General features: G+C 44.4%; 1 protein-coding gene across 1 annotated transcript in view; it reads right to left on the bottom strand.

Annotated features, from left to right (window-relative positions):
- The window catches only part of NLRX1 (NLR family member X1), a 301,404-nt gene that overhangs the window by 198,465 nt on the left and 78,308 nt on the right, over nt 1–24,631 (bottom strand). Inside the window, exons 2-3 of the mRNA XM_056541804.1 lie at nt 1,413–1,608; nt 1,241–1,323 (exon numbers count right to left, since the gene is read on the bottom strand). Coding sequence (XP_056397779.1) covers nt 1,241–1,323; nt 1,413–1,567 — 238 coding nt within the window. The 5' untranslated portion in view covers nt 1,568–1,608. The remainder of the gene's footprint in view (nt 1–1,240; nt 1,324–1,412; nt 1,609–24,631) is intronic.

Genomic DNA, 24,631 nt, shown 5'->3' with positions numbered 1-24,631 from the left:
CATACTGTGTAAGTGCACTCCTCAGTGTTATCTGTCGGCATCCAGCCGAACACAAGATGCCGACATGCACTGTTTAAGGGAGCAGCGGACCCCACTGATTTCAATGGCTAAGCAGAATCACCTATAGACTCAGTTAGGGATCTATGCATATTTTAAGAGGGCTCAAAAGCGCAGGTTGCTGCGTTTTGGAGTAAGCTAAAAAAAAATAGCACATAAGTTCAAGAACGCAGTTGCTAGGGGACACCATTCAGCTATTGAAATCAATAGTGTCCGCTGCTCTCGCAGTATACATGTACATCCTGTTTTGGCATGATGTCCCCAGATATGACTAACGGATGCACTAACGGAGTATGAACTTATTCTTAGGCATGTGAATGGGGCATTGGGCCTCACCCTATGTCCTTGTATCTGTGATGAAGGTAAGAGCAAGGCACTACATCAGCAGTTCCCAACCTGGGGTACAAGTAGCTCCGTAGCTCCTGGGGTACTTAGCAATTCTCCAGGGGGTACTCAAAAAAAAAAAATCAGTAATTGTGGCAGCAGCACTGGCCACTGTTTTTAAAGTGGCCATGGTCACTTTAACAGAAATAAGCTGTGACTGCTGGTACGCTGATGTCATTGCACCTAGGAATGGAGTAAAAGGACAGCAGAGGAGAAGCACGGGCACCAGGCTGCTGTGGGCAGTAACTAGAATCAGTTTTGTTGCTACACTGCTTCTCCTGACCAGGGACCTACTACTATGGGCCATGGCAGTAGGTCCCAAGACCAGAGGAGCAGTGGAGCACGGAAGTGGGGAAGAATGGGGGCCTACAGCTTTATATGGGGGCACAGAGAGCCTAACTACCATATGGGGGCACAAAGTGGGCACTATTACTGTGTGGGGCAATACACATGGGGAGTTTGTAAAAAGGTGGGCATTGTGCTGAAGAAAGGAGCCTAAATGTTTGTTTGGCTGACAAGTCTAGGCCAGGTAAAATCTTAATGGCGGTCTAGGCAGGATAGTGAAGAAAAGGAAAAGTAATTGACTCGGATCAGAGAACACATCACCAGTGATTTGGGAGCCTGGCGAGATAGGGAGAGGAGCAGGGGGGTCTGAAGAGAGGATATGGAGTAAAAAGGCACATTTATTAGAAACATTACATAAATGCCTCTAATATAGGGGTACAATTTTTGGAAATAGGCTGAAAAGGGGTACTCGGGTAAAAAAATTGTTGGGAATCACTGCTCGATCAGACCTTACCTGTTACTATCTCACTCTGGCTCCTCCAAGAAGTCTTAAATAACGCATGTGGCTTTAATAGAAGGAACACAGTTTGATCAGACCTACAAAATGAGAGATATTATTTCTAATTGTATCACGTGCAGTTCACACAGTTCCATTATTTTAGAATATACTGCATGGTGGTCCTTACCTGTAGGTGTCTTTAGTAAGAACAGAATTACACATATATTGCTGAAACCTATGGGGTTCATTGACTGTCCAAAAAGAAAGCAACAATTTCTCCTGAAGATGATAGCTTCTTCGCCTAAAGGCCCCCAGACATGACACTATGCAGTGGCAAAGCATGGTTTCACACACTGTTTGTCAGTATAATCCACGCATAACACCTGGAAATACAAGGTTTAGAGTCATTTATCATGTACGCATACCTCTTAAGTGTCCCTCTGTCCTTCCTTGCCTCTTAAATGGAACTTTGTACATTACTCTAGAAATTAGATATATGGCTTCTAACTGTAAATTAGGCCCAATCATACATATTTATCCATCATCTGGTGCAATTTGGATCTTAAAAATTACAATATTCAGATATGTCGTCTCATAATATTTTAAATAAAAAGTATTCAGGAATATAGAGATGCATGTAAAATGTAAACTTTCATACAATGGACAAAGTGTATTTGGCCATCCAAATAATTGAGAGGTATGTATACACTTTCCACTCTATCACATTATAGATATTATAGTACACATAGCTGTTCACTGCGCCTGTTTGTTTCTGTACAGCAGCACAAGCAGTGTGCAAAATTAGAGAAAGGCTATAGGTGTATGCAGCAGGGAGCAGGGGAGATGAGTAGGCTTTGCTTTTTAATTTTAAAGCACCTCAACACTCCCCATTTCACAGTTAGGCCCTATTCACTAATGGTTAATTCCAGGAAAATTCTGCTTGCAGCAGCCTCTCATTGCTTTCAAAATGATTCTGTTACACAGCTCACAGTTTCCTTGTGGAAATCCACACACAAACATTACTTGAGAAAGGTTTAGGTTCCTCTCTCATTTGCTGAGTCTTTACATGGCTGTTGTGCTGGAATCGATAGCTCGTTCAAGAGTCTCTTTGCTGCAATTAGCTGTTGGCCTCACATCAACTATTACACAGGAAGATTTGCAGCCAACGTAGTCAAAAAAAAAAAAAAAGCAAACAAAAAAATTTACACTAAATGAAAACAGGGCAATATTGGCTAATCAGCTAATAACTACCCAGTGTAATAGGGCCCTTATGTTCACGTACAGTTTTTGGAGTGTACATTAAGGCTCTGTTCCTACTGAGTTTTGCCTCTCATTAGAAATATCCATCAGTCAAAAACAGGATGCTATCTATTTTAGTGATTCCTTTCAGGATGAATGCATTATTTTAAAGTGGATATCCAAGAATAGAAAAACAAAGCATTTTTTTTTATTTATTATTTTTTTTAAACTGCTTCCCGTCTGTCTCCAGGTTTGGTGTGGTTCTGCAGCTCAGTTCCATTGAAGTGAGCTGTTTTTGAAAGAAAGTAGCTGTGTTTTTCTATTCCAGGATAACCACTAACACCTTAAAGGGGTTCTCCAATGCTTACACATCTTATCCCCTATCCAAAGGATAGGGGATAAGATGCCTGATCGCGGGAGTCCCGCAGCTGGTTACCCCTGGGATCATGCACGCGGCACCACGTTTGTAATCAGTCCCTGGAGCGGGTTCGCTCCGGGTCTGATTACGGGCGCCTACAGGGCTGGCGGCGTGTGACGTCACGCCTCCGCCCCCGTGTGACGTCACGCTCCGCCCCTCAATGCAAGCCTACGGGAGGGGGCGGGACTCCTGCGATCAGGCATCTTATCCCCTATCCTTTGGATAGGGGATAAGATGTCTAAGTACCGGAGAACCCCTTTAAGGATGCAGCCCATTTTGACCTTAAGGGTGCAGCCATTTTTTGCTAATCTGATCACTGTCACTTTAAGCATTAATAACTCTGGGATGCTTTAACTTATGTATTTGATTCTGAGATAGTTTTTTCGTGACATATTCTACTTTATTTTAGTGGTAAATTGTTGTCGATACTGGCATCATTTAGCACTCTTCGAACTTTAAAGTTCTCTGCATGTAAGGAAAGTGGACCTTCCAAATAAATTATATGTTGATTCACATATACAATATGTCTTGTTTGCGTTTGCATCATAAAGTTGACATGTTTTTACTTTTTGAAGACATTATAGGGCTTTTCAGCAATTTTCTAATTTTTCATGAAAATTTCAAAATCGGAATCTTTCAGGGACCAGTTCAGTTTCAAAGTGAATTTGAGGGTCTTAATGTTAGAAATACCCTATAATGGACCACATTAGGAAAACTGCACCCTTTAAAGTATTCAAAATGACATTCAGAACGTTTGTTAACACTTTAGGTGTTCCACAGGAATAGCAGCAAAGTGTAGGAGAAAATTCTAAATCTTTATTCTTGTACACTAACATGTTCTTGTACACCCATTTTTTTAATTTAACAAGGGGCAATAGGTAAAAATGTCCCCCAAAATGTGTAACCCTATTTATCTTGAGTAAGGAAATACCTCATATGTGGATGTAAAGTGTTCTGCGGGCGCAGTAGAGGGCTCAGAAGGGAAGGAGCGACAATGGGATTTTGGAGAGCAAATTTTGCTGAAATGGTTTTTGGGGGGCATGTCTCATTTAGGAAGCTCCCATGGTGCCAGAACAGCAAAAAAATAAAATAAAATAAAAAAAAACACATGGCACACTACTTGGGAAACTCCACCCCTCAAGGAACGTTACAAGGGGTACAGTGAGCCGTAACACCCCACAGTTGTTTGATGAATTTTCACTATAGTTGGATGTGAAAATGAAAATTTTATTTTTTTTTCACTAAAATGCTGGTGCAACCCCAAATTTTATTTTTCACAAGGGGTAATAGGTAAAAAAAATGTCCCCCAAAATTTGTAACTCCATTTCTCTTGATTAAAGAAATACCTCATATGTGGATGTAAAGTGTTCTGCGGGCACAGTAGAGGGCTCAGAACGGAAGGAGCGACAATGGGATTTTGGAGAGCGAATTTTGCTGAAATGGCTGTTGGGGGGGCATGTCTAATTTAGGAAGTCCCCATGGTGCCATAACAGCAAAAAAAAAAAAAAAAAAAAAAACACATGGCACACTATTTTGGAAACTACACCCCTCAAGGAATCTAACAAGGGGTACAGTGAGCCTTAACACCCCACAGGTGATTGACGGATTTTCGCTAAAGTTGGACGTGAGAATTACATTTTTTTTTCACTAAAATGATGGTGTTATCCCAAATTTTAATTTTTACAAGGGGTAATAGGAGAAAAAGCACCCCAAAATTTGTAACAATTTCTTCTGAGAATGGAAATACCCCATATGTGGATGTAGAGAGCTCTGCGGGCGAACTACAATGCTCAGAAGAGAAGGAGTGCCACTGGGCTTTTGGAAAGAGAATTTGGTTGTAATAGAAGTCGGGGGCCTTGTGCGTTTACAAAGCTCCCCGTGGTGAGAGAACAGTGGACCCCCCATGTAACCCAATTTTGGAAACTACACCCCTCACAGAATTTAATAAGGGGTGCAGTTAGCATTTACACCCCACTGGCGGTTGACAGATTTTTGGAACAGTGGGCTGTGAAAATTAAAAATTTAATTTTTCATTTTCACGGACCACTGTTCCAAAAAATCTGTCAGACACCTGTGGGGTATAAATGCTCACTGTACCCCTATAAAAAGTCCAATGGTGCTCCTTCTCTTTTGATCCCTGTATTGCGCCCGCAGTGCACTTTACATCCACATATGGGGTATTTCAATACTCAGAAAAAAATGATGTTACAAATTTTGGGGGGCTTTTTCTCCTATTACCCCTTCTGAAAATATAAACCTTGGGGTAACACCAGCATTTTAGTGAAAAAAATAAATCAGATTTTTCATTTTCATGTCACACTTTAAACTTTTGTCAAACACCTGTGGGGTGTTAAGTCTCACTCTATCCCTTGTTAAATTCCATGAGGGGTGAAGCTTCCAAAATCGGGTCACATGTGGGGTATTTTTTTTTTTTTGTGTTTATGTCAGAACCGCTGTGCAAATCACCAATTTACACCTCAAATGTACATAGTGCACTCTCACTTCAGAGCTATGTTGTGCGCCCAGAGAGCACTTTACACCCACATATGGGGTATTTCCGTGCTCAGGAGAAATTACATTACAAATTTTGGTGTTTTTTTTTTTCCTTTTACCTCTTGTAAAAATGAGAAGTATGGGGCAACACCAGCATGTTAGTGTATTTTTTTTTTTTACACTAACATGCCGGTGTAGACCCCAAGTTTACCTTTTCATACGGGGTAAATGGAGAAAAAGACCCCCAAAATATGTTAGGCAATTTCTCCTGAGTACGGAAATACCCCATATGTGGCCCTGGTAGGGGGGTGTATATGTAGTGTTTTACCCTTTATATTGTGTTAGCGTAATGTAGTGTTTTTAGGTTACATTCACACGGGCGGGTTCACAGCGAGTTTCCCGCTGGGAGTTTGAGCTGCGGTGGAAAATTTGCTGCAGCTCAAACTTAAAGCAGGAAACTCGCTGTAAACCCGCCCGTGTGAATGTACCCTGTACATTCACATGGGGGGTCAAACCTCCAGCTGTTGCAAATCTACAACTTCCAGCATGTACTGACAGACCGTGCATGCTGGGAGTTGTAATTATGCAACAGCTGGAGGCACACAGGTTGGGAAACACTGAGTTAAGAAACAGACAGCGTTTCCCAACCAGTGTGCCTCCAGTTGTTGCAAAACTACAACTCTCAGCATGCCCGGAAAGCCAAAGGCCATGCTGGGAGTTTTGGTTTTGCAACATCTGGCCCTTCAGATGTTGCCAAACTACAACGCTCAGCATGCCTGGACAGTCTTGGCATGCTGGGAGTTGTAGTTTTGCAACATCTGGAAGTGCACAGTTTGGAGACCACTATACAGTGGTCTCCAAACTGTAGCCCTCCAGATGTTGCAAAGCTACAACTCCCAGCATGCCCAGACAGCCTTTGGCTATCTGGGCATGCTGGGAGTTGTAGTTGTGAAACTACAATGCAGCAGTGAAGATCACTTACCAGATTTTCACTGCTGCATTCTGCTGCCGCCGGTCCTCCCCGCCGCCGGTAACCACCGCTGCCATCTTTGCCCCGCTATGCCCAGACTTCCAAGGGATCTCAACTTTGAACCCAACCCCCCACCCCCCGCACCTGCAATTAGCCGATCGTCCAGATCGGCAAATCGCAGGGGAAAGGAGGAGGTGGCACCCCTGCCACCTCACTCCTATCCTTTAGGATGTCTCTGACATCTCCGATCATCCCTATTTTCCGGGTTATCAGGTCACCAGAGACCCGATAAGCCCGGAAAAGCCGTGATTCGCTGGTCAGAATTGACCAGAGAATCACAGCGATCACCAACAAGGTGGGGTCTCAGGAACCCCCTGGGCGATTTGTTAGATATCAGCAGTCATCCCGTTCCGATCACTGCGTCCTGAGACGCGGTGATCAAGAAACAATGCGCCGTAAATGTACGGCAATGTGCGCAAAGTGACACGTAACAGCACCATACGTTTACCGCATGGTTTTTGGGGGGCATTTAGGAAGCCCCCATGGTGCCAGAACAGCAAAAAAAAAACAAAAAAAAAAACACATGGCATACTATTTTGGAAACTACACCACTCAAGGAACATAACAAGGGGTACAGTGAGCCTTAACACCTCACAGGTGTTTGACGACTTTTCGTTAAAGTTGGATGTGTAAGTGAAAAAAAAAATGTTTCACAAAAATGCTGGTTTTTCCCCAAATTTTACATTTTTACAAGGGGTAATAGGAGAAAATAACCCCCAAAATTTGTAACCCCATTTCTTCTGAGTATGGAAATACCTCGTGTGGACGTCAAGTGCTCTGCTGGCTCACTACAATGCTCAGAAGAGGAGGAGCGCCATTGAGCTTTTGGAAAGAGAATTTGTTTGGAATGGAAGTCAAGGGCCATGTGCGTTTACAAAGTCCTCGTGGTGCCAGAACAGTGGACCCCCCCACAGAACAGTCCCCCCTCCCCACCATGTGATCCCATTTTGGAGACTACACCCCTCACAGAATTTAATAAGGGGTGCAGTGAATATTTACACCCCACTGGCGTTTGACAGATCTTTGGAACAGTGGGCTATGTAAATGAAAAATTTCATTTTTCATTTGCTCGGACCACTGTTCCAAAAATCTGTCAGACACCTGTGGGGCATAAATGCAGTACCCCTTATAACATTATGTGAGGGGTGCAGTTCCCAAAATGGGGTCACATGGTGGGGAGGGGGCACTATGGGGGCTTTGTAAACACACATGGCCTTCAATTCCATACAAATTTTCTCTTCAAGATACCAATGGCGCTCCTTCTCTTCTGAGCATTGTAGTGCACCCGCAGAGCACTTTACATCCACATTTAGGGTATTTTCTTACTCAGAAATGGGGTTACAAATTTTGGGGGGGGGCTTTTTTCCTATTTTCCTTTGTGAAAATGAAAAATTTTGGGTAACACCAGCATTTTAGTGGAACATTTTTTTTCTTCATTTTCCCATCCAACTTAAATGAAAATTCTTCAAACACCTGTGGGGTGTTAAGGCTCACTATACCCCTTGTTACGTTCCATGAGGGGTATAGTTTCCAAAATGGGGCCACATGTGGGTATTTATTTTTTTGCGTTTATGTCAGAACCACTGTAAAATCAGCCACCCCTGTGCAAATCACCAATTTAGGCCTCAAATGTACATGGTGCGCTCTCACTCCTGAGTCCTGTTGTGTGCCCGCAGAGCATTTTGCACCCACATATGGGGTACTTTTGTACTCAGGAGAAATTGAGGTACAAATTTTGGGGGTCTTTTTTGCTTTTACCACTTGTGAAAATAAAAAGCATGGGGCAACACCAGCTTGATAGTGTAAACATTTTTATTTTTTTACACTAACAGGCTGGTGTAGCCCCCAACTTTTCCTTTATAAGGGGTAAAAGGTTAAAAAGTCCCCCAAAATTTGTAGTGCAATTTCTCCCAAGTACGGAAATACCCCATATATGGCCCTAAACTGTTTCTTTGAAATACGACAGGGCTCCGAAGTGAGAGAGCGCCATGCGCATTTGAGGACTAAATTAGGGATTGCATAGGGGTGGACATAGGGGTATGTCCTCCAGCTGTTTCAAAACTACAACTCCCAGCATGCACTGACAGACCGTGCATGCTGGGAGTTGTACTTTTACAACAGCTGGAGGCACACTGGTTGGAAAACCTTCAGTTAGGTTCTGTTACCTAACTCAGTATTTTCCAACCAGTGTGCTTCCACCTGTTGCAAAACTTCAACTTTTGAGATGTAGTTATGCAACAGCTGGAGGTACGCAACTACAACTCCCAGCATGGCGAGACAGCTGTTTGCTGTTTGGGCATGCTGGGATTTGCAGTTTTGCAACATCTGGATGGCTACAGTTCAGAGACCACTGTATAGTGGTTTCAGACTGTAGCCCTCCAGATGTTGCTAGGCAACTCACCAGCTTCCGTAGGATCCAGGGAGCTGCATCGTCGTCGTCTTCTTCTGTCGATCCCCACCGCCGCTGATGGGTAAGTGGACTTCGGCGCCGGTCCCTGTCGGTTTTCCCGTTCTGCCCAGCCTATTGTGGGTGGGCAGAATGGGGAAACCGAAAGTTAACCCCCCCCCTGCCCCCGATCTGATATTGGTCATCGCTTCTTGATGACCAATAGCAGGGATAGGAGGGGTGGCACCCCTGCCCTGTCTTGGACAACCGCGATCCCCCTTATATTCCAGGTTACCGGGTCACCATAGACTCGTATGACCCGTAATCGGCGCAAATCGCCGGTGTGAAATACGCCCTGTGTCCTTCAGTACCAGGGAGCAAAGGCATACCTGTACGCCCTGGGTCCCTATGTGGTTAAGAAGACTCAAAAGCGTAGACTGCTGTTTTGTCCAGAACACTTAAATGGACACTCTCATTAAAACTATTTTTTGCTATTGCACTCCTTATGGTAAATAAAAAATATTTCTATTGTCATTTGTTTAAAAAAAAAAAAAGGTTTTCTATGTTTATTTGTGTTAAAAAAAAAGAAGCTGCCACTAGGTGTCTCCCTATTTGTCCAGAGCACATACTTTGGACTCCTGTTGGCCTGGCAGTAGTCCAAAATCAGGAAATGCAGTCTGAAGTGTTGGGGGGGGGGGGGGTGCAACCTTAGCCAATCATAGCTCATCTCACACACTAAACTATTCTGGTCTGTGTTGCAGAGTGAGGGAGAAAGTTCTATGGTAGCACCCCTTCCCAGTCTGTGAATCTGACCGACCGAGCAGAAAATACAAAGCAATATCAAGGTAGAAAACTAAGAAATAATAAAAATAAAGGAAGGGGGTGGTTTATCATGATGGGGCAGTGAACTTGGAGGATTATAAAATGCAACAAGATAATGAAACATACTCTTTAAAATAGAGCACACGTCCAGAACAAACTCACTAGGTGACTCAATTTAGGCAATTGAAATAATTGGCAGCTGCTGCTCTTCGATACAGTATACATCAGCATCCCATTTGCGGAAGGATGCCACTAGTTAGGCTGTGTTCACATGGCAAAACTTTCTCATGTCTGCATCAATTCTGTGTCCACATTCATTTTGGCAGAATTACAATTTTTTTTGGCACTTGGTAATTCTGCATGATTAACATTTTTTTAAATTATAATCTTAATCACTAAAAGGGATGTACATTGCCGTTTTTTATGGAATTTCGTATAGTATTAAAAAAAAAGACAGACGAGTTATGCAGTTGGGATACAGGAAATTGTAGGAAATAAATTACATTTTTTTATAGCTAAATTTTATTGTGTTTTGAAGCAGGGGACAATTTTCTGAAGCGGACAGGGAAAAGAAGAGGGAGCCGCAGACGATGTAACAATGGAAGAAAGGTAAGATTATGTATCATTTTATGTGATATATTAAAACATGAATTAATGTTTAACCCGATAACGACCATGGACGAGTATAGACGTCCAGGTTGGCGGGCGTTCCCGCACCTGGACGTCTATACTCGTCCATTATTCTCGTGGGTGCTGCCCAGTGCACCCACGAGATCGCGGCAGGGACTCGGCTGTATCACACAGCCGGGACCCTGCTGCACTGCCAGGACCGAAGTAAACTTCGGTCCCGGCAGTTTTAACCCTTACAGCCGCGGTCGGAAGTGACCGCGGGCTGTAAGAGTTATGACAGAGGGAGGGAGCTCCCTCTGTCTCCTCTGCAGCACCCCGCATCGCGATCGCGGGGTGCTGTGTGTGTCCGCGGCTGGCCGGGGCCTGCCGCACTGCCGGGAGTGAAGTTCACTTCACTCCCGGCAGTTTAACCCTTACAGCCGCGGTCAGAAGTGACCGCGCGCTGTAAGGAATTCTGACAGAGGGAGGGGGCTCCCTCTGTCTCTCTTGCAGCACCCCGCAGCGCGATCGCGGGGTGCTGTGTGTGGCCGCACTGCCGGGAGTGAAGTTCACTTCACTCCCGACAGTTTAACCCCTACAGCCGCGGTCAGAAGTGACCGCGTGCTGTAAGGAGTTCTGACAGAGGGAGGGGGCTCCCTCTGTCTCTCCTGCAGCACCCCGCATCGCGATCGCGGGGTGCTGCTGCATACCTGGGCTGCCGGGGGTCCTACAAAGACTCCCAGGTCTGCCCTGGGTATTGCCTGCCAGTGAAATATGCTGCCTGCTAGTGAAAACTGGCAGGCAGCATATAACTGCAATGCTTTGGAATACTAAGTATTCCAAAGCATTAAAAAGTGTAAAAATAAATAAATAAATAAAATAAAAGTGTAAAAATAACTAAAAATGTAATAAAAGTGTAAAAAAAATATATATTAAAAATACATTTATTAAATGAATCTAATTTAAAAAAAAAAGCATAATGTGTAGGATCGCATTGGCGGACATCCGCAGCATGTAATATGCTGCGGATGTCCGCCACGTGATCCTACACATTATGCAGCAGTCACGGTAATGAGCTCGCTGCTGCGGCTGGGTAGCTTTGTGCGTCCACTCATAGCGGCGGATTTCCCGCCAGCAGTCATGAGCGGACACACTGAGCTACCCAGCCGCAGCAGTAATGGATATATTCGCCATGAGCGGGTGCTTATTCCCACAACATGGCGGATATATCCATCAGGAGCCTTAACTGTCACAGACAGACGCGTTATACTGCCAGCCGACCAGCCAATAACTTGTAGGGGTGCGGTATATAAATGGGGTCACTTGTGGGGGTGGGGGTACTGTTCTGCCCTGAAAGCCAAATGGCACTCCTCTCCTTCTGAGTCCTACCACGCGGCCAAGGAACCATATATGGCCAAAGCGGGGGTATTTCCGAACATGGGACAAGCAGCTAAATAAAATATAGGGTGCATTTCTTTCAATATCAGAAGTGATGTACAAAAAATATGCCCCCCAAATGATGCATTTGTGAAAAATTGCAATTTTCGAATTTTTAACACTGACTTTGTAATAATTCCTGCCAAAAAACTATGGTGTTAAAATACTCACTGTACCCCCTAGCAAATACCTTGAGGGGTCTAGTTTTTAAAATGGGGTCATTTGGGGGGGTGTTCCTATGTTCTACTACCTTTTAATTTCTGCAAACCTTGCATAGCACATAAAAAAATGTACTTTTCAAATTTTCAAAATTTTCAAAATTTCAAGTTAAATTGTTAGGGTTCTAACTAATTTAAAATGTTAATTAAAAACTAAAAAATGATGTCAAAATAAAGTAGACATCTGAAAGTATAAGTTTCATGAACTATTTGGTTAGTAAGTATAAATATATGCAACCAATTAGTGTTAAAATAGCAAAAAAACTTAATTTTTTGTAAAAATTTCATGATTTTTTGCATTGTAAAAAAAAACTACAAATGATATCGGCTTACTTTTACTATGTACATGAAGGACAACTTGTGACAAAAAAACTATGTCAGAATTATCGTGATTGGCAAAACGTTACCAGAGTTATTCTCTAATAAAGACAGACATCCCCGATTTGAAAAAGAAAAGGCCTGGTCTTTCAGGGGCGTACAGGTTTATTTGCATTGGTCCTTAAGGGGTTAATGAATGAATGCTGTATGATGGCTGACTGAATGATTGATGTGTTTGATTGATGGGTTATTAATTTTTTTAATTGGTGTGTTGCAAATGAGCTACCGCACTCCGACCTGATCCCACACCTTTTAGGAGCAGATAGGTAACACAGAGATAGGAGATAAGCAAGCATAATTGGTCTTCGAGTCACTGCTTAATGCTAACATATACATAATACGACCATGGGTGGACAACGCATTTCAGCATCAGTACCATGTGCCTTCCTCGGGTCATGTGATACTACTGTGCTGCATATTATTGTGTGTGGAATGCAGAATTTTATCTGCAGAACAACCGCAGCAGAAATTCTGCAGCGTGAATGGGACTGCTGAATACTATTGAAGTGTCTTTGCTATAAAGTCATGCAGAATTTTCATGTGGAATTCCCCAACGAATTCCACACATAAATTCTGCTGTGTGAACATAACCTTAAGAAAGGCAAAACACAATATGAATGGAGCCTTAGCTGTGAAATAGAAATTAGTACATGTTTTTAAAAATTCTCTCTCCAAAATCCCAATGGTGCTCCTTCTATTCTGAGCCCTGTAGTGGACCCGTAAAGCACTTTACATCCACATATGGGGTATTTCCATACTCAGAAGAAATGGGGTTACAAATATTGGGGGCTTTTTTCCTATTTTCCTTTGTGAAAATGAAAAAAAACTTAAATGAAAATTCTTCAAACACCTGTGGGGTGTTAAGGCTCACTATACCCCTTGTTACGTTCCATGAGTTGTGTAGTTTCCAAAATGGGGTCACATGAGGGCATTTATTTTTTTGCGTTTATGTCAAAACCGCTGCAAATCACCAATTTAGGCCTCTTTTTTTCCTTTTAACTCTTGAATGGGGCAACATCAGCATGTTCGTGTAAAATTATTATTATTTATTTTACACTAACAGGCTGGTGTAGCCCTCAACTTTTCATTTTCATATGGGGTAAAAGGAGAAAAAGCCTCCCAAAATTTGTAACGCAATTTCTTCTGAGTACGGTAATACCCCATATGTGGCCCTAAACTGTTTTCTTGAAATACAACAGGGCTCCGAAGTGAGAGAGCACCATGCGCATTTGAGGCCTAAATTAGGGATTTGCATAAGGATGTACTCGGATGCAAATGTTACAATTGACTCCGCTACCAAAAATGTTCTATGCAAGTGATTCCCAAACACAGGGCCTCCAGCTGTTGCTAAACTCCCAGAAAGCCTGTACAGTCAGTGGCTGTCTGGCAATGTTGGTGGTTGTTGTTTTGCAACAGCTGGAGGCTCCGTTTTGTAAACACTGCCGTACGATAAGTTTTTCATTTTTATTGGGAAGGATGGGGGGGGGGGAGGACAGTGTACGTGTGTGTATATGTAGTGTTTTACTCTTTATTTTGTGTTAGTGTAGTGTAGTGTTTTTAGGGTACATTCGCACGGGTGGGGGTTACGGTGAGTTTCCCGCTAGGAGTTTGAGCTGCGGCGGAAAATTTGCCACAGCTCAAACTTGAAGCAGGAAACTCACTGTAAACCCCTGCCCGAGTGATTATACCTTGTACATTCAAATGGGGGGGGGGGTCAAACCTCCGGCTGTTGCAAAACTACAATTCCCACCATGCACTGACAGACTGTGCATGCTGGGAGTTGTAATTTTGCAACAGCTGGAGGCACACTGGTTGGAAAACCATGAGTTAGGTTCTGTTACCTAACTCTGTATTTTCCAACCAAAGTGCCTCCCAGCATGTACTGTTCGTGCATGCTGGGAGGACCACAGTTTAGAGACCAGCGGACAGTGATCTCCAAACTCTGGCCCTACAGATGATGCAAAACTACAAATCACAGCATGCCCAGACAGAAAACTGCTGTCTGGGCATGCTGGGATTTGTAGTTTTGCAATATCTGGATGGCTACAGTTTAGAGACCACTGTATAATGGTCTTCAAACTGTGGCCCTCCAAATGTTGCTAGGCAACAACTCGCCGCTCAGTTCAAGGAGGAGGATTGCCCGCCGCCAGTCACCGCCCCCACTGGGTAAGGGACCTCCGGCTCCGCTCCCAGTACAGTTCCCCAGCTCTGCCCTGACTACCGTGGGCGGGTGGGCAGAGTGGGGGAACCGAACTTGAACCCTCCTCTGATCTGCTATTGGTCGGTCGCTTCTCATTCCTATCCCTTCAGAAGGATCAGGGCTGTCTTGTACCGCCGCAATCCCCCTTATTTTCCGGGTTACCTGAGAACCATATGACCCAGAATCGTGGCAGATCACCGGTCTGAATTGACCGGCGATTTGCAGCGATCGCCCCAGGCGTTGGCACGGGATGCCTGCTGAACGATTTCCCAGATTAACCTCCTCCCCCCCAGTAGGAAGGTAGTACCCCCAGATTAACCCCCTCCTCCCCAGTAGGCAGGTAGTACCCCCAGATTAACCCCCTCCTCCCCAGTAGGCAGGTAGTACCCCCAGATTAACCCCCTCCCCCCAGTAGGCAGGTAGTACCCACAGATTACCCCCCCCCCCTCGTAGGCAGGTAGTACCCCCAGATTAAGCCCCTCCTCCCCAGTAGGCAGGTAGTACCCCCAGATTAACCCCATCCCCTCCAGTAGGCAGGTAGTACCCCCAGATTAACCCCCTCCCCCCCAGTAGGCAGGTAGTACACCCAAATTAACCCCCTCCTGGGGTACTGGGGTACTACTCGCCTACTGGGGGGGAGGATTAATCTGGGGGTACTACCTGCCTATTGGGGAGGAGGGGGTTAATGTGGGGGTTAGTGCTGGGCGGTATACTGGTTCATATCGAAATTTTTGTACTGCACGATATTCATTTTTCCCATAAGGCAATACCAGTTGGGCCTCTCCCCCTTGGGAATTAATGAATTATGAAAGCAGCGCTGCGCTGTCCCCACATCGGGGAACTAATCATATGTGACCCACGAGCGCTGTTCTGCTTCTATGATAATTAATTGGGGGGGGGGGGAAGAAGCAGGACAGAGCTCGCGGGTCACATGATTTGGGGGGGGGGGGGAGAAATACCGTTATATACTGTATAACCAGCATGTTACAAAAATACTGTGATACACTTTTGGTCATACCGCCTAGCTCTACTGGGGGTGCTACTTGCCTACCTGGGGGGAGGGGATTAATCAGGGGGTACTGCATGCCTACTGGGGGGTTAATTTGGGGGTACTACCTGTCTACTGGGGGAGGGGGTCTAATCTCAGAAAATCCCATTAGTGAGACTATAGGTGTAAAACTTAATGGAAATGTAAAGTGTATGTTCACAAATGCCAGAAGCCTAGCAAATTAAATTGGGGAACTTGAGGCCTTGATACTGGAGGAACATATTGATATAGTTGGGGTCACTGAGACATGGCTGGACTCCTCGCATGACTGGGCTGTCAATCTGCAAGGGTTTACATTGTTTCGCAAAGATAGAATGAACAGAAAAGGTGGTGGAGTCTGTCTGTATGTAAGAAGTGGTATGAAAGTCAGTGTGAACGATGCCATGGTGTGTGACTATTCTGAGGATGTGGAATCACTGTGGGTAGAATTACAAAAGGAGGGAAATACTGAAAAAATAATATTTGGTGTAATCTACAGACCCCCTAATATCACTGAAGAGATAGAAGGTTGGCTGCATAAACATAACATAACATAAATAGAGAGGGGCGCCCGGGCAGGTACAGTGGTAATAATGGGAGATTTTAACAATCCAGATATAGATTGGGGTCCGGGGTTGGCTAAAACTACAAAGGGGTGACAATTCCTAAATGCAGGATAATTTTATGGGCCAGTTTGTGGAGGACCCAACAAGAAGTGATGCCTTGTTGGATCTGATCATTTCCAACAACGCAGAGCTGGTTGGTAATGTAACTGTGAGAGAAAACCTTGGTAATAGCGACCACAATATAGTTACTTTTGACTTAAAATGTAGAAAACAAAGACAGGCGGGGTAGGCAAAAACATATAACTTTAAAAAGGCAAACTTCCCTGGGCTGAGGGCTGCACTACAGGACATAGACTGGGGGGAGGTGTTCTCAAATACTGATACAGGATGTAAATGGGACATCTTTAAATCAACTCTAAATAACTATACAGCTAAATATTTACCAAAGGGGAACAAATATAAACGATTAAAACTCCTACATGGCTGACAAATGATGTTAAAAGAGCAATAAACAACAAAAAAATAGCCTTTAAAAATAGCCTTAAACAGTACAAAGAGCTTAATAAAATCTGTAAAAATGTAATAAAAACAGCAAAAATTCTAAACAAGAGACAGGTGGCCAAAGAAAGCAAAATTAATCCTACATATTTTTTTTAGATATATAAATGCAAAAAAAAAAAACAAGGACAGAGCATGTAGGACCCCTTAATAATGATAATGGGGAGGTTGTCACAGGCGATAAAGAGAAAGCGGAGCTACTGAATGGGTTCTTTAGTTCTGCATATACTAGGGAAGAAGGAGGAGTTGACATTGGACAGGTCAGTGCTGGTAACACATCATGTAATGTACTGAAACGGCTTAATGTAGAGATGGTACAAGGTAAGTTAAGTAATATAAATGTAAGCAAATCTCCAGGGCCAGATGGATTGCACCCAAGAGTTCTTAGAGAGGTAAGTTCAGTAATATCTGTACCCCTGTTCATGATATTTAAAGATTCACTGGTGTCTGGTATTGTGCCAAGGGACTGGCGCAAGGCGAATGTGGTGCCAATCTTCAAAAAGGGCTCTAGGTCTTCCCCAGGAAGCTATAGACCGGTAAGTTTAACGTGCATTGTGGGTAAATTGTTTGAAGGACTTATAAGGGATTACATACAGGAATACATAGGGGATAATTGTATTATACGTGATAACCAGCATGGGTTTACTAAGGATAGAAGTTGTCAAACCAATCTAATTTGCTTTTATGAAGAGGTGAGTAGAAGAGGTGAGTAGAAGCCTTGACAGAGGAATGTATGTGGATATAGTGTTTCTGGATTTTGCTAAAGCATTTGATACTGTCCCTCATAGACGTCTGACAGGTAAGTTAAGGTCTTTGGGTTTGGAAATTTTAGTTTGTAACTGGATTGAACACTGGCTCATGGATCGTACCCAGAGAGTGGTGGTCAATGATTCGTACTCTGATTGGTCCCTGGTAATTAGTGGTGTGCCCCAAGGTTCTGTACTGGGACCGCTGTTGTTTAACCCCTTCATGACCCAGCCCATTTTCACCTTCATGACCTGGGCATTTTTTGAAAATCTGACCACTGTCACTTTAAACATTAATAACTTTGGAATGCTTTTACTTATCATTCTGATTCCGAGATTGTTTTTTCGTGACATATTCTACTTTATGTTATTGGTAAAATTTCACTGATATTTGTATCCTTTCTTGGTAAAAAATCTAAAAATTTCATGAAAATTTTGAAAATTTAGCATTTTTCTAACTTTGAAAGTCTCTGCATGAAAGGAAAATGGATATTCCAAATAAATTACATATTGATTCACAAATACAATATGTCTACTTTGTGTTTGCATAAAAAAATTGACAAGTTTTTACTTTTGGAAGACACCAGAGGGCTTCAAAGTTCCGCAGCAATTTTTCAATTTTTCTCAAGATTTTCAAAATCGTAATTTTTCAGGGCCCAGTTCAGGTTGGAAGTGGATTTTAAGGGTCTTCATATTAGAAATAACCCATAAATGACCCCATTATAAAAACTGCACCCCCCAAAGTATTCAAAATGACATTCAGTAAGTGTTTTCACCCTTTAGGTGTTTCACAGGAATAGCAGCAAAGTGAAGGAGAAAATTCTAAATCTTCATTTTTTACACTCGCATTTTCTTGTAGACCCAATTTTTGCATTTTTACAAGGGGTAAAAGGAGAGAAATCATCCTAAAATTTGTAACCCAATTTCTCTCGAGTAACGAAATACCTCATATGCGTATGTAAAGTGTTCGGCGGGCGCAGTAGAGGGCTCAGAAGGGAAGGAGCGACAATGGGATTATGGAGAGTGAGTTTTTCTGAAAGGGTTTTTGGGGGGCATGTCCCATTTAGGAAGCCCCTATGGTGCCAGAACAGTGGACCCCCCCACATGTGACCCCATTTTGGAAACTATACCCCTCATGGAATTTAATAAGGGGTGCAGTGAGCATTTACACCCCACTGGCGTTTGACAGATATTTGAAACAGTGGACTGTGCAAATCAAAAATTTTATTTTTCATTTTCACAGACCACTGTTCCAAAAATCTGTCATACACCAGTGGGGTGTAAATGCTCACTGCACCCCTTATTAAATTCCGTGAGGGGTGTAGTTTCCAAAATGGGGTCACATATGGATATTTATTGTTTTGTGTTTGTCAGAACTGCTGTAACAATCAGCCACCCCTGTGCAAATCGCCTCAAATGTACATGGCACACTGTCCCTTCTGGGCCATGTTGTGCGCCCCCAGAGCACTTTGCGCCCACATATGGGGTATCTCCGTAGTCGGGAGAAATTGCGTTACAAATTTTGGTTTTTTTTTCCCCCTTTTACCTCTTGTGAAAATGAAAAGTATAGGGCAACACCAGCATGTCAGTGTAAAAAATATTTTTTTTACACTAACATGCTGGTATAGACCCCAACTTCACCTTTTCATAAGGGGTTAAAGAAGAAAAAGCCCCCCAAAATTTGTAAGGCAATTTCTCCCGAGTACGGCGATACCCCATATGTGTCTCAAAACTGTTGCCCTGAAATACGACAGGGCTCCAAAGTGAGAGAGCGCCATGCGCATTTGAGGCCTGAATTAGGGATTTGCATAGGGGTATTCTATGCCAATGATTCCCAAACAGGGTGCCTCCAGCTGTTGCAAAACTCCCAGCATGCCTGGACAGTCAATGGCTGTCCGGCAATACTGGGAGTTATTATTGTGTATATGTAGTGTTTTTTACTTTTTATTTTAGGTTAGTGTCAGTGTAGTGTAGTGTTTTTAGGGTACAGTCACATGGGCAGAGGTTCACAGCAAGTTTGCCGCTGGAAGTTTGAGCCGCAGCGCAAAATTTGTGCCATCTCAAACTTGCAGCACTCACTGTAAACCTCCGCCCATGTGAGTGTACCTTGTACATTCACATTGGGGGGAGGGGGCAAACATCCAGCTGTTGCAAACTCCGAGCATGCCCTTTGGCTGTCCGTGCATGCTGGGAGTTGTAGTTTTGCAACAGCTGGAGGAACGCTGGTTTGGAAACACTAAGTTAAGTAATAAACTTTCAAGTGTTTTGCAACCAAGCTTAGTGTTTCCAAACCAGTGTGCCTCCAGCTGTTGCAAAACTACAACTCCCAGCATGCATGGTCTGTCAGTGCATGCTGGGAGTTATAGTTTTGCAACAATTGCAACAGCTGGAGGCACTGAGGTAGGAAACGGACAATGTTTCCCAACTAGTGTGCCTCCAGTTGTTGCAAAACTACAACTCCCAGCATGCCCAGACTGCCCAGGCATGCTGGAAGTTGTAGTTCGGCAATATCTGAAGGATCAGATGTTGCCGAACTACAACTTCCAGCATGCTTGGGCAGTCTGGGCATGCTGGGAGTTGTAGTTTTGCAACATCTGGAGGTCCACAGTTTGGAGACCACTGTATAATGGTCTCCAATCTGTGCTCTTCCAGATGTTAGAGAACTACAACTCCCAGCATGCCTGGACAGACTGAGCATGCTGAGATTTGTAGTTTTGCAACATCTGGAAGAGCACAGATTGGAGACCATTATACAGTGGTCTCCAAACTGTGGGCCTCCAGATGTTGCAAAACTACAACTCCCAGCATGCCCAGAAAGCCAAAGGCTGTCTGGGCATGCTGGGAGTTGCAGTTTTGAAACTCTCAGAGGCAGCAGTGAGATCGCTTTACGGCACTCTCACTGCTGCCAATGAAGATGCCGCACTGCTACTGCAAACTCACCTCCGGGACGCAGCGCCGCCGGGACCACCTGGAGGACGCCGGGACCGCTCGGGACACCGCTCGGACGGGTAAGTGACACCGGGGGATGGGTCAGGGACACTTAGCAGAGCGGTGTGTGTCCCGATCCCCGTGATCGGGACTCACACACCGCGCTGCTAAGATTTGACCAGCTGATAGCAGCGATCGCTGGGGGGGGGGGGGGGGTGGGGGGTGGGGGATGAAACCCCCCGTGGTCGCACGGTAAGATGGCTGGCTATCAGTGATAGCCACCATCTTTCCGGGCGCTGCGGGGTGCCGCGAGTAGCGGCAAAAATGTTCATGACGTACCTGTATGTCATGGGTCGGGAATACCTTGCCACCCATGACGTACAGGTATGTCATAGGTCGGGAAGGGGTTAATTTATCAATGATATAGAGGATGGCATTAACAGCTCTGTTTCTATCTTTGCAGATGACACCAAGCTTTGTAGCACAGTACAGTCTATAGAGGAGGTGTATAGGTTACAAGATGACGTGGATAGACTAAGTGTCTTGGCATCCACTTGGCAAATGAGGCTCAATGTGGATAAATGTAAAGTTATGCATCTGGGTACTAATAACCTGCATGCGTCGTATGTCTTAGGGGGGATTAAACTGGCAGAGTCACTGGTAGGGAAGGATCTGGGTGTACTTGTAGATCACAGACTACAGAATAGCATGCAATGTCAGGCTGCTGCTTCCAAAGCCAGCAGGATATTGTCATGTATCAAAAGAGGCATGGACTCAAGGGACAGGGACATAATACTCCCCTTTATAAAGCATTGGTACGGTCTCATCTGGAATACGCTGTTCAGTTTTGGTCACCTGTCCATAAAAGGGACACTGTGGATCTGGAAAGGGTGCAGAGACGCGCAACTAAACTAATATGGGGCATGGAACATCTTCGCTATGAGGAGCGACTAAAGGAGTTACAATTGTTTAGTCTTGAGAAGAGACGTTTAAGGGGGGATATGATAAACGTATATGAGTATATTAATGGCCCATACAAAAAATATGGAGAAAAACTGTTCCAGGTTAAACCCCCCCAAAGGATGAAGAGGCACTCCCTCCGTCTGGAGAAGAAAAAGTTTAGTCTCAAGTGGCGACACGCCTTCTTTACCATGAGAACTGTGAACTTATGGAACAGTCTATCTCAGGAACTGGTCACAGCAGGAAAAATTAACAGCTTTAAAACAGGATTAGATACATTCCTGGAACAAAATAACATTAATGCTTATGAAGAAATATAAAATCCCATCCCTTCCCCAATATCGCGCCACACCCCTACCCTTCAATTCCCTGGTTGAACTTGATGGACGTATGTCTTTTTTCGACCGTACTAACTATGTAACTATGTAAAAAGTCCTTTTCCAGGTCAGTCGTCCCAAGTGTTCTCCCATTTAATACATAACCCCAGCCTGGATTTTTCCTCCGCATGTGCATTACCTTACATTTATCAGTGTTGAACCTCATTTGCCACTTCCCAGCCCAAACCTCCAACCTATCCAGATCCATTTGTAACAGTGCACTGTTCTCTATTGTATTTACAGCTTTACAGAGTTTAGTATCATCTGCAAAGATTGTTACTTTACTATTCAACCCCTCTACAAGGTCATTAATAAATATATTAAACAGAATAGGACCCAAGACGGACCCCTGTGGTACCCCACTAGTAGCAGTCACCCAATCAGAATAAGTACCATTAATACCCACCCTCTGTTTCCTATCACTGAGCCAGTTACCCACTTACACACATTCTCCACCAGCCCCATCCTTCTCATTTTATGCACCAACCTTTTATGAGGCACTGTATCAAATGCTTTGGAAAAATCCAGATATACGACATCCAGCGATTCCCCCTGGTCCAATCTGGAGGTCACCTCCTCATAGAAGCTGATCAGGTTAGTTTGACATGACCGATCCCTCATAAAGCCATGCTGATATGGGGTCATATGTTTATTTTTATTAAGATACTCCAAAATAACATCTCTTAGAAAACTCCCAAACAATTTACATACAACAGAGGTTAAACTAACAGGCCTATAATTCCATGGGTCACCCTTTGTTCCCTTTTTAAATATTGGTACCACATTTGCTATGCGCCAGTCCTGGGGAACAGTCTCTGTTGCTATAGAGTCCCGGAATATTAAAAATAGGGGTCTGTCTATAACATTACTTAATTCCTTTAGAACATGGGGGTGAATTCCATCTGGACCTGGTGATTTGTCTGTTTTGATTTTTTGTAGGCAGCACTGTACTTCTTCCTGGGTTAGACAGGTGACCTGTACTGGGGAGTTTACCTTATCACACTGTATTTCACCTGGCATTTCATTTTCCTCGGTGAACACAGTGGAGAAGAATTTGTTTAATATATTTGCTTTTTCCTGATCCCCGTTTATAATTTCTTCCTCATCATTTTTTAAGGGGCCCACACTTTCATTTTTGACCTTTTTGCTATTTATATAATTAAAGAACATTTTAGGGTAGTTTTACTCTCTTTGGCAATGAGTCTTTCTGTCTCTATTTTTGCGGCTAGTAGGTCTGCTCCTGAAGCGAGCACCCATACGGATCTTGAATCCTTCTGCACGGTGCTTCTCTTCTCTCTCGTTGTTACATATACATATACATGCACACGCACACGTGTGGCGTGAGTTTGTGCTTTAGTGTGCCTGTTAGACGTATTTGTCAACATCCCACCAAAAACAGAAGGCCAACATATACAGTTAATAGGAGCAGTGAACCCATTGAGACTTATGTCCTATTTTAAGCAGATTTAAAAGCGCAGACTCCTGTTTTCGGCAAGATGTCATCAGATAGGATTTACATGTGCACTGATGCAATATGAACTTAGCCTAAGACCGGTATTTCATATGCCAGTGTTAAGTAAACGATCATACCAGATTTATCAATAGATGCACCCCTATCAATTAGTCACAGTGCACCTTTAGCTGTCTTGTGCACTTAGCTGAAAACTATGCCAACTTAGAGTTGGCATAGACTTTAACTAAAACGTATGCCAGTAACAGGCATACATGTTAATATATCCTTTTTGGTATGGCCCCCACACTTAAGTGTGGGCAGCCTAAAAGCCCCCAAAAACCACACATTTTTGTGCAAATGATTTTGTTTATTTGTTTAAACAACTGAATACAGACTTAGCTGCAATTTAACCCCTTAAAGGACCTTTGACGTGCACGTCATGACACCCTGGTACTTAAGGACCCATGACGTACGTGTACATCATGGAGAATTTCGGTCCCCGCCGTGCGTTGGGCGGGGATCGGACCGGGATGCCTGCTGAATGTTACGCCGAGCGCTCCGGGTCCCTGCTCCTCCCCGGAGCGCTCACAGCGTTCTCCTGTTCGCAGCGCCCCGATAAGACCCGCTGACCGGGTGCGCTGCGATAATGTTCCCAGCCGGGATGCGATTCGCGATGCGGGACGCGCCCGCTCGCGGTGCGCATCCCGACCCGCTTACCAGACTCGCTCCCCGTCTGTGCTGCCCCGGCGTGCGCGACCCCGCTCCCTAGGGCGCGTGCGCGCCGGGTCTTTGCGATTTAAAGGGCCGGTGCGCCACTGATTGGCACATGGGTTTTAATTAGTGTCTTCACCTGTGCACTTCCCTATATTACCTCACTTCCCCTGCACTTCCTTGCCGGATCTTGTTGCCATGGTGCCAGTGAAAGCGTTCCTTGTGTGTTCCTAGCCTGTGTTCCAGACCTCCTTGCCGTTGCCCCTGACTACGATCCTTGCTACCTGCCCTGACCTTCTGCTACGTCCGACCCTGCTCTTGTCTAATTCCTTGTACCGCGCATATCTCAGCAGTCAGAAAGGTTGAGCCGTTGCCGGTGGATACGACCTGGTTGCTACCGCCGCTGCAAGTCCATCCCGCTTTGCGGCGGGCTCTGGTGAAAACCAGTAGCAACTTAGAAACGGTCCACCGACACTGTCCACGCCAATCCCTCTCTGACACAGAGGATCCACCTCCAGCCTGCCGAATCCTGACAGTAGATCCGGCCATGGATCCCGCTGAGGTCCCGCTGCCAGTTGTCGCTGACCTTACCACGGAGGTCGCCCAGCAGTCGCAACAGATAGTTGAGACAGCTGGTGGCCTTGTTGCGCTAACTGTGATGCTACAGCAGCTTCTACAACAGCTTCAGCAACCATCTCCTCCGCCAGCTCCTGCACCTCCTCCGCAGCTAGTGGCCGCATCCAGCCTCCGTTTATCATTGCTGGACAAGTTTGATGAGGACTCTAAACTTTGCCGCGGTTTTCTCTCGCAATGTTCCCTGCATTTGGAGATGTCGGACCAATTTCCAACT

The sequence above is a fragment of the Hyla sarda genome, chromosome 10 (assembly GCF_029499605.1).
Source record: "Hyla sarda isolate aHylSar1 chromosome 10, aHylSar1.hap1, whole genome shotgun sequence".
Lineage (NCBI taxonomy): Eukaryota > Metazoa > Chordata > Amphibia > Anura > Hylidae > Hyla > Hyla sarda.
This window is presented reverse-complemented; position numbering and strand designations above follow the sequence as displayed.